The 10,669-nt window shown below is 39.8% G+C and overlaps 1 protein-coding gene across 1 annotated transcript in view; it reads left to right on the top strand.

Moving 5' to 3' along the window:
- The window catches only part of LOC107095102 (golgin subfamily A member 6-like protein 22), a 10,699-nt gene extending 1,669 nt beyond the window's left edge, over positions 1–9,030 (top strand). Inside the window, exons 3-8 of the mRNA XM_015391076.1 lie at positions 2,083–2,334; positions 2,421–2,653; positions 3,464–3,807; positions 4,849–5,339; positions 5,565–5,744; positions 8,851–9,030. Coding sequence (XP_015246562.1) covers positions 2,083–2,334; positions 2,421–2,653; positions 3,464–3,807; positions 4,849–5,339; positions 5,565–5,744; positions 8,851–9,030 — 1,680 coding nt within the window. The remainder of the gene's footprint in view (positions 1–2,082; positions 2,335–2,420; positions 2,654–3,463; positions 3,808–4,848; positions 5,340–5,564; positions 5,745–8,850) is intronic.
- The last annotated feature ends 1,639 nt before the right edge of the window (positions 9,031–10,669 follow it).

Here is a 10,669-nt window from a genome sequence, read left to right as displayed (position 1 = left end):
TACTCTGTGCTTATATAAACACTATATAAAGTCAAACTTCCTTAAACTAAGTTTAATTACCCTTAATTTGAGCAGGTAAATGAGGTAGTTTGCCAATGGAATGAGTATTCTTATTCTTAAAATAAGATAATTACATAATATGCACTTGAAATATGACAATGTAATTGTGTTTTCTTATTTTAAATGTAAATTGTCTTGTTCCATTTGCAAAATGTTTCTTTTACCTCCTCAATCCAAGAGGAGGTCAATTATTTCAAGAAAAAATAACTTATCTAGAATTGGATTTTTTTCTAGTGTACGAGTTATATTCTAACATACATAGTCTCTGTACACATGTAGATAAATATTTATATCCTGTAAAGCCCTTCTGTACGGAAGCCCAGAGCGGCCATGTCTCTTTTTCACGGTGTTTTTCTGAGAAAACAAGTTAATTTTCTCATTATCTAAAGATAACAAAGCTGTTTTCTCTTGATAATGAGATGATAATTTTCTCATTAGAAAGTCGTTTTCTCGCCATTTTTCATTTTGCAGCATCAGTTAAAGCTACTCCCCTCCAGAGCGGCGATGATACCGTGCACCCAAAACAACACAGAAAAAGGAAAAAGAATAAATAAAAAGGAAGAAAGAAGTTTTTTGGCAGCAGCAGATTGAGCGTCATGTCTGCTAGGAAGGTTATTGGTGGTGGGCGTGAACGCAGGGAGAATCCATCACTCACCTTCCGGCTCACCCTATGATGAGGATGAAGTCTGGAGGAGAAGTTAGTCAGAGGTTCTGGATAAGCTAGCGCCACGATTTATGTAGAACTGACACTGAACGCACTGCAAAAACAATCTAGAAAAAAGTAAAAATTCCTTCAATCAAGTGTATTTTACCTTAATTTTAGTAGGTAAATGGGATGATTTGCCAATGGAATGAGTATTGTTACTCTTAAAATAAGATAATTAGATAATATGCACTTGTAATAAGACAATACAGTTGCTTTTTCTTATTTTAAATGTAAATTATCTTGGTTCATTGGCAAAGTGTCTCACTTATCTCCTCAATTCAAGAGCAAATGCACTTAGTTTAGGAACAAATTAATTATTTAGATTTAAATTTTTTGCAGTGCGTATGTCAACCATCAGATAACTGACCTGGAACTGATGCCCCATGTATGGCAGACGCTGGCATATGGCGGGCATAACTTACAGGTGCTCGCCGTTTGGCGACGGTATCCCTCAGCATGCTCATAACTTATCCAATGAATGCCATCTTTTTTGCCAGATTTTCCGTATGTCAGGCCACTGGAAAAACATTCTAGAAATAAGTAAGAAATATCTAAGTGTATTTACCCTTAATTTGAGTAGGTAAATGAGATAGTTTGCCAATGGACTTAGTGTTTTTACTCTTAAAATAAGATAATTAGAAAATATGCACTTGAAATAAGACGATGCAATTGTGTTTTCTTATTTTAAGTGTAAATTTACTTGTTGCATTGGCAAAATGTCTCCTTAACCTCCTCGATCCAAGAACAAATGCACTTATTTTAAAAAAAAATGACTTATCTAGATTTCGACAGGAGCTGTAACCTGAAATTTCAGAGGCTTAAACCAGAGCTGAGCTTAAAATCTGTCTCATGTTTACCTAAAAAAAACAGCCTGATGATCCCTGAAATGTTGGCGAAACTCTTCTGTTTACTGATGAGACTCAAACTTCTACCTCATTAATCTGATGCCAAACCATTGGCCATTTGATATTTAGATTATAAAGCCTAGAAATAAAAACAAATTAAGAGTGTTTGTTTTATCCTGAAGGTGGTTAAAGTTCAGACATTCCAGATTCGCTCTTATTCTCCTGAATAGAGACAAGGCTGAGTGTGAAACGCAGAAGCTGATCGGCTCAGATTATAATCTGCTGAGTCATCGTTTACATCAGCGAGACCTTTAACTTGTCTTAGATGATGGGTTTGGTCTGTGATTCTCATTTTGTTTTCATTTAATGAACTTTATTTTCAGTTCTGTGGAGATAAACTGGATTTAGCTAAAGGAGTTGAGTTAAAGAGGCAAAATCAACCAAAATTTAAAGTTTCCTCTTTGTCTTAAGGTGAAAAGTCCATCTCAGTCAGAGCATTCAGAGAACACAGACTTCCTGTGGGACACTCTGTTTGAAAAGACGATGGGCAGCAAGGTGGAAATAGGAGAATATCGACTTCCGGTTTGGGCTGGAACCTGGAAGATCATGAACTTTCCCTTCAGGCAGCAGAAGAAGAACTGGGACTGTGGTTGGGAAAACTACCAGCAGGATCCAAGCAGCAGGACGGACAAACTCTGCCTGATTGAGCAACAGATCGATCAGGTGGGGGGGAATGCATTGTTCTGCTGTTTCCTGGTTTCAGCAACAAACTTGATGACCAGAACAAACATCTGTGTTCTTAAAATCAGGAGGAGCCTGAAGGCTGGGAGGACTCATGGAAACTCTCTGGAGCAGAGTTTGATGCAGAAGATGCAGAGGAGGAGAGCTTTTGCATCAGTAAAGGCACATTGGCAGTGAGCATGAATGAGTGGCTGATGCCAGGATGGAGCAGATGCTGCCTGCTGGCTGCAGCTCCTCCTGAAGACTTCGAGGAACGAAAGAAAAGCTGGAGTTCCAGTTGGGGATTCCAGCAGCAGATCAGGTGGGTTCAGATCGGCTGCTTTCTACTGAAAACATATATCTGATTCCATTGGTTCATATCAATCCATCATGTATTTTAGACTAAAAAATCATCTAAAGATGACATTTTTAGGACGTTTATCCGGTTTGTAACTTTTCCATTCGAGGTCAAATTACTTCAAAACCAACCTGGGATTAAAATACTAAATCCAGGATAATCCAAGGAGGTGATTTGTCCCGTTCTTAGACAAATTTTATCCTCATCTTGTTTACAAACAGTGTACACAAAGTGAAATGAGGATGCATACGGCTTTTCAACAGTGAATGAGCAGCTTAGCAGTGAAAATGAACATTTCCATTTTTAAATTGCAACCATGATCAGAAACAGTGTAGGAGAAAAGGAAAAGCAGTTTAAAGTCATGGTGCAAAAGGCATTGATATGGAAAGAGGTCAATCATCCAATCGTTTGGTTCAATTTACCAAAGGCCCTAATACAACCATACATCATCACAGAGGTTTATTTCCCCAAGAATCTTCTGGGAAGAAGAACTTCCCTCTTTGATTTCACACAGGAAAGAAAAACAGGAGAATTTCAGGGTGAAAGAAATGTAGACCTGATGGATGGATGGATGGATGGATGAAGGATGGATGATGGATGGATGGATGGATGGATGGATGGATGGATGATGGATGGATGATGGATGGATGGATGGATGATGGATGGATGGATGGATGGATGATGGATGGATGATGGATGGATGGACGAAGGATCGAATGTTTTTCTATGAATCTCCTCAGTTTCCAATCTGAACTCTGACCCTCTCCTCCTCAGATGGTGCAGCGGTTCCATCTCCTCTCATCACAAACACAGCAGCAATCTGAGCAGGAGAAGGAGAACCATAACCTCCCTCCTCACAGACAGCCTCTCTGAGGAGAGCACTGACCTCAGCGAGTGGACGGAGGCCTGGAAGGCTCCAAAAGCACAGAGTAAACTAGAAGCTGATGATGAGCTGGATGAAGAGGAAACAGAGAGTGAAACTGAGGAAAATGAGGAAGATGAAGCAGATGACAGCCAGGATGAGGAAGAAGAAGATGAAGAGGATGAAGGAATGGAGGAAGAGAAAGATGAAGAGGAGGAGGAACAATTTAACAGAGATGAGGAGAAGAAGGAGGAGAGCAGGAATAAAATATTCCAAGATTTTAACAGGAAGATTGAGCAGGAAATAGATGATGAGGAGGAAGATGAAGGTTTAGATGAGGAGGAGGAAGATGATGAAGATGATAAAGAGAAAGAAAATGACAAAACAGAGAGAGGAGAGGATGACGAGGAGGAGGAAGAGGAGGAAGAAGAGAGTGAAGAAGAGGCTGTCATCACAACGAAGGAGAGGGAGGAAGAAGTCACTGAAGAGGAGGAAGAGGAAGGTGAAGGAAAATTGGACAGTGGTGATGAAGAGGAGAAAGAAAAAAACGATTCAGCTGAAAAAGAAAGAAAGGAAAAGATCAATGAGGGTGATGAAGAATTATATGAGGAAGAGGAGGAAAACTCCAAAACAAAAACAATCGAGTTTCCAGAATCTATTACTGATCAGGAGAAGGAGATGGCAGAGGAGCATGAGGAGGAGGAGGAGGAAGAGAAGGAGGAGGAGGAGGAGGAAGAGGAGGAGGAGGAGGAGAAAGAGGAGAATGAGATTACAGAGAAGCATGAGGAAGAGAATGAGGATGATGAGGAGCAGGAGGAGGAGAAAGAGGAGAAGGAGATGGCAGAGGAGCATGAGGAGAAGGAGTCAGGGAATCTTGCTAAAAAAGAGGAAATAGGACAGGAAAACAACAGAGCAGGAAATGATGAGGAGGAGGGAAGGAAAACAACCAAAGAGGAAGAAGAACAGGAAGATGAAACGGACGATGAAGAAGAGGAGGAGGATTTTCTGGACTTTGATGATGAAAGAAGTGAAAATAAACAAGAAGAAGAAGAAGAAGAAGAAGAGAAGCAGATACATGAATTAAAGAAGAAGAATAAATGTGAGGATGAGGAGGGACAGGAAACGGAAGAGGAATATGAAGATGCAGATGAAGAAGGCCCGGGGAAGGAAAAAGCAAACCAGCATGATGAAGATTTGAACCTGGAAGAGGAGGAGGAGGAGGAGAAGGAGGAGGAGAAGGAGGAGGAGCAGGAGGAGGAAGAAAAGATTTACACAGAGGAAAAACAGAAAAATGAAGATGATGATGATGATGATGATTGCCAGGAGTTAGATGAGGAAGAGGTGCAAGACCAAAAACTGAAAAGAGAAGAAGAGGAGGAGGACAAAAACAGAAAACAAATGTTTGAGGAAGATGGTGAAGAGGAAGATGACCAGATTCACAGTCTGGAAGATGAAGATCAGGAGAAGAAAGACAACGATGAAGAGGAAGAAGATAAGATGGAAGAAAACAAAGACCCAAAGGAGAAAAATGATGAAGAGGAGGAGGATGAAGATGCAGCCATTCACAGGAAGGAGAAGGAAACAGAGAGCCGGACGAGGAGTTCAGAGGAGGAAGGCAAGGAGGAGGAGGAAAGCTGTAAAGAAGAGGAGGATGAAGAAGTAGACCAAGAGGAAGAGGATGACAAAGATGAAGAGGTTGAAGAAATAAACAAAGAAAAGGAGGAGAAGGAGGAGGAAAAGCAGGAGGAGGAGGAGGAGGAGGAGGAGGAGGAGGAAGAGCAGCAGGAGGAGGAGGATGAAAGCTGTGAAGAAGAGGAGGATGAAGAAGTAGACCAAGAGAAAGTGGATCACAAAGATGAAGTGGTCGAAGAAATAAACAAAGAAAAGGAGCAGGAGGAGGAGCAGGAGGAAGAGGAGCAGGAGGAGGTTTATGGAGATGAAAATAAAGAGACAGAAGAGCGACGCAGGCAAAAGAAGAAGAAACGAGTCCAAAACATTCCTCTTCATCTTCAGTTCCACAAACTGAACGCCTCCTTCTCGTCCTGGAGGCGCTCATGGATGCTGGCTGTCCCTCACAGAGGAGGAGACGAAGGAGCTGAGGAGGCAGACCAGGAGGAAGATGAGGGAGAGGAGTGGCGGGCCTGGAAGGAGTCCTGGAGAATCTGTCGATGGAAGAAACCGGATGAAGATGAGGTGATGTGCTTCTCCTCGGAGCACCGGAGTCATCGACAAGCTGGACTCAAGGAGGAGGAAGGAGAACCGGCCAGGGAGTGGACTCTGAGCTGGAAAATGAACACAGCAAAAGGAGGCGAAGATGAGGAGGAAGAGGAGGATGAGGAGGATGAGGAAGAAGAGGAGGAAAGTTGAAACGTGATCAAATATTTTGAACTGAGAGACTTTAATGATTGTGAGGAAGAAGAGGAAGCAGCCAGCTCCTTTAAATCTCTAAAACCTTCCAGAACTTTTCCAGAACTTTCTAAATCCTTCTGAACCGTCAGAGTCATTTCTGCGACACGTAGAGGAGAGCTGCTCGCTTTTATTTCACTTCCTCGACACGTAGAGGAGAGCTGTTCGCTTTTATTTCACTTCCTCTAACTTTCAGGAAAATCCCGGAAGTTCCAACAAAACACCTGAAGTAACCTCTAAGCTTTGTCACTGGTCTGTAAATGTCTGTTTATAGTTGAACAAAAATGTACATTTTACATCCAAACAGTTAATAAATGAAATAAATGATGAATTAATTAAAGTCTTATTCTCTTCATCCTAAAGAAAATAAATCAATAGTTACAAACAAAATGGTTTCCTTTCTCCTCCCATCATGTTGACCTCCTTACATCTGAATGACTGTTGGAGGGGAGAGAATGTAGTGAATTGTTGCATCTGGATGTTTAATAACAATTAATAAATTCATGGATCATGTGAATTATTCAACAAGTTGGTCCTTTGAAAAAAAAAACCCCGACTAATAAGATTAAATGCTCGAGGAGAAATAGCTAAATAGAGGTGGAGAGTTAAAACCTTGTGGAAGATCACCCTCTGGTGGTGGGATTGTGCAATCAGCATCCTCCAGGTGTCTCTGCTTCATAACAAACCATTTATAACCCCTGCTTTTACAGAAGGGCTTTTTCAAATGAATGTAATGATGGTAATAAAATTTTCCCCCTCTTAAACATAATTTAATTCCGTGCTATATAAAAAAATAAAAATAAAAAAATATATAGAACTTTATTGATCTCTCATAGAGCAAAACACTAAAAGTCATGTGACCGATACAGGAGTTTTTAAAAACGTCTCTGTCAACATGATGCATCTGCTAAAAAAAATAAATATCTCAACTTTTGTTTTCTATCGTTAAAATGATCCAGAATTTTTAGAGCAGCCTATAAGAATCGGAACGTTTCAGCCATTGCATTTTTATTTTAATTTTCTCATTTTGTTATCCGTTTCCTCTCAGTTATCACTCAACTTATCTGAATTAAAGTTAATTTCAAATTGACTCTTAGGTTGTTTAGTGTTTTTACTGAACTTATTGTTTTAAAAAATAGTAGCCCATAATCATCCTCATTCACATTTCCCCCTAAATGTTCATGTTATATGATTAAATTATCTATTAGCTGTATCTAAAAGTATCAGATATCTTTAATTTAAAAATAGATATGAAATAATACAGTATAACCTACAATAATTTAAATGATATCATTTTTCTGGGTCATCAAATCAATTCAGTTTAGTCTGTCCAATCAGCTGCCTGCAGTACCTTTAAATGTCCAGCAGGTGTCGACACCAAAACCGGATTCTAATTATTTAAGTTTTAATCAAAACCTCAAACAGCAAACATGTTGTTCTGATTGTTTGTAGATCTGTTGAAGATCTAATTTTATAATTTATCTTATGTTGGGAGTATTTTACGATGGACTGTGGCCTAAATTAAATCAATTAATTTAATACCTTAAATAGTTTGGATTTCATCTCAGTGAGTTCAATATTAGATTGTGTCAAACTGTTCAGAGATTATAGATGTTTAAAGTCCAGATATGTTCATGAAATGCCCATTAGGGTCCAGAATTGGCTGGAGATAAATCAGGCGATTTATGAGTCACTCAGTAATTATTGCTCTTATTTAATGAAGTCTTCTTCATTACCTGCAGTGATTCAAATTGTTTTTTTAATATAAATTAATTTTAAGAAGTGATTAAAATGAGAACAAGTCTTTGTGGTCTTCCTGTCCTGATCAGCAGTCCTCCTCCAGCTGCAGACTGGGAGCTTTGGGATGCAGATGTCCTGTTGTTTTCCCTCCTGCTGCTCCTCTTCCAGCTGTGTATTAGCATCAGCTCAGACTGCTTTGTGATGACAAAATGCCCATTTCCACCTCCATTTGTCCCTCAGAGCAGAGGAAGAAAGGGGGAGCGAGTCACAACTCTGCTGGTTCTTCCCTAATGACCCTTGGTGGCTAGGAGAAATGGAAGACAAAATGCTCAAAGTTTTAATAAATAAAATCATTATAAAATGATAAACATGTGATGTTTGAAATGCAGCAAAATGCCTTTACTTATTATCAGGAAAAATATATATTTTTTTCTCCCTCAAAAATGTGTTCAAAACGGGATTTAAAAATGATTTTTAAAAAGTTCCCGATAATAGAAATCATTGTTTCTCGTTATGCAGCCGACAAATACGTCCTTCTTAAGGACAGATTCTAATATATCTGCAGAGTGGGGACTATAAATCTGATATATTTATTTTTTAATTTCTATTCTGTTGTTGAATATCAGAGATTTTGCAGATATATTTTTATACATACATTGTTTATATTGGCTAATATGTTTTTGTCCCTTTTACATAATTACATTAGCTCTTATTAGTTTATGCTCCTGGTGGTTGGCACCTTTATTTCAATCTGGATTTCATGAGTGTAGTCTTTGTTCACTTTAAAATAAAAAACAAAAGAAAAAAGAAACAGTTTTGAAAAGTTTGGGATTCATTTTTTCCTATTTATGTGTCAACTCTCACGGTTGCTAAGCGACAGAGCGTACGACGGAGAAAGCCACCAAAGACTGGACCTGTTTGAATTCACAGCCAAAATTCTTTCGGTCTCCTGATTTTCAAGGACTTCGAAGGATCCAGTCCAGGTAGACCGCGTCCTTGGAAGACGCAGCCCATGAATTTGAATTCAGCCCTTTTCTGCTTCATGGTCTGCTTCCTGGTCTGCTTCCTGGTTTTCTTCCTGGTCTGCTTCCTGGTTTGCTTCCTGGTCTGCTTCCTGGTCTGCTTCCTGGTCTGCTTCCTGGTCTGCTTCCAGGTTTGTTTCCTGGTTGGCTTCCTGGTCTGCTTCCAGGTTTGTTTCCTGGTTTGCTTCCTGGTCTGCTTCCTGGTTTGCTTCCTGGTCTGCTTCCTGGTTTGCTTCCTGGTTTGCTTCCTGGTCTGCTTCCTGGTCTGCCTCCTGGTCTACAGCATCAGCTTGCTGGGAGGAGTTGCATAACAACATGATTGAGTCTTCAAGTTTGAATTTTTTTAAAGTTCTGGATACTAACTGCTCTTGAACGCGTTGTTAGAGGAGTTAGAAACAGGAAGTAGGAGCTATAATTTCCTTCCTTAGACGGTGCAACAGATAATTACTGGTGTATTCCTTGGAATATTTACAGCTCTGTGATTCAGCTTTAAACTGTAATTTGAAGGGACTGAGGTGACTGTTTCATCTCTCCACATGACAACTATTGTGTGATTTGTTTGTTTATTCTGCATTTGGCTGAATTTCTCAGCCAGCATATTTTTCTGAATGTTTCAGCAGTTTTTTTGGGGAGTCTTTATTTTAGCCGCCAGCTAACATTCAGGGGCCAGAGCTACTGCTTGTTTCTTTATCCTATTGTGTATATAGTTTTGCAGTGTCATCCATCCTAATGGTTTATTTTATCAGGGGGAGGGGGGGCTGGTGAGGTCACTGAGGGTCCAGGATACGCCCTGGACATCAGCCACAAACACACTCATTTCCAGTTCCACTGGTTTTTCTGGGCTGTGGGAGGAAACCATCTTCCATCTTCTCCAGTTTTTGGTACATTTATCTTTCTGTTCTGTTTGTCAGCCAGCAGGGAAACCAGCAGATGGTGACCAGGATGTTCGGCTGGGAGATAATGATTACAGTTATATCAGGATAAAGCTGTTCTAATACAGTCAACCATGATCTTTTGGTTTTTCATATTTCTTTGTCTGATGTTTCCCTTTTTCACATTTAAAGACGTTATAAACGGATAATTTGAGGTTAAGGTGACACCTCCACCTGCTTGCTGCTTACTGGTGAGGAACTGGATCTGGCTGCCTTATCTGACCTCCAGGTTGTAAACAGGTTAGGATCTGGGATGGATCACAGTTGCTCCGCTGCGACCCTGAGGTTCCCTCAGACTGATCTATCTCACTGGGCTCGTCCAGCCTTGGGCAGACATGACATCGTTGGCTTTCTCCTCATTAGTTTGAAAACACTACAGGCCTTTAGTCGCTCTCTCCTATTTTTTGTATTATTTGCTTCTTTTATGTAGATCTTTCCAATTCTGTATGAAAATTCTGCAAACATTCCTTATGAACAAATGAAAATATTCATTAAGGACTATTTTTGGGTGAATCAATGGTCGTTCATTTTAAACAATAGATGTTGCTCTCATGTTTCCAGAAATCAATGCATGGAGGAAAAACTGTTCTTCAGTTGAATCAAACTAAATTGAAGTCAGATTCTGGATCAAAGGAAGAGCGTTTCAAAGTTAGCATCCAGCTTCAGCTAATCTAGCTAAAATGCAGCAATCAGGCTCTAAATCTGAACACAGAGGAGCTTCTATCACCTGAAGAACATCTGCAGGATTTAAGGACTGATGTCTCAGCAGGACCTAGAAGAAATATCTTAATTAAAGGAAATATTTAGAATTTAAACTTCAGAAAGTACTTTAAATTTGAAATTACTCCATCCTGTTCAATAAATGATCAGTGTTTTTAATTCAGAGTAATTTTCATGTGAATGTGCTTTACTGGAGGCATCCATGTTTGTCAAAGAACACTACTGCCACCTACTGGTTAGTGACATTGTCACGGTGCGGTATCGGCTGTTGATCACGTCCCAGTGCTGTATCCGGTGT

This window comes from Cyprinodon variegatus, unplaced genomic scaffold, assembly GCF_000732505.1.
Source record: "Cyprinodon variegatus isolate N-32 unplaced genomic scaffold, C_variegatus-1.0 Scaffold524, whole genome shotgun sequence".
Classification (NCBI taxonomy): domain Eukaryota; kingdom Metazoa; phylum Chordata; class Actinopteri; order Cyprinodontiformes; family Cyprinodontidae; genus Cyprinodon; species Cyprinodon variegatus.
Note: the sequence above shows the minus strand (reverse complement) of the source record. Positions and strands in the feature narration are given on the sequence as shown.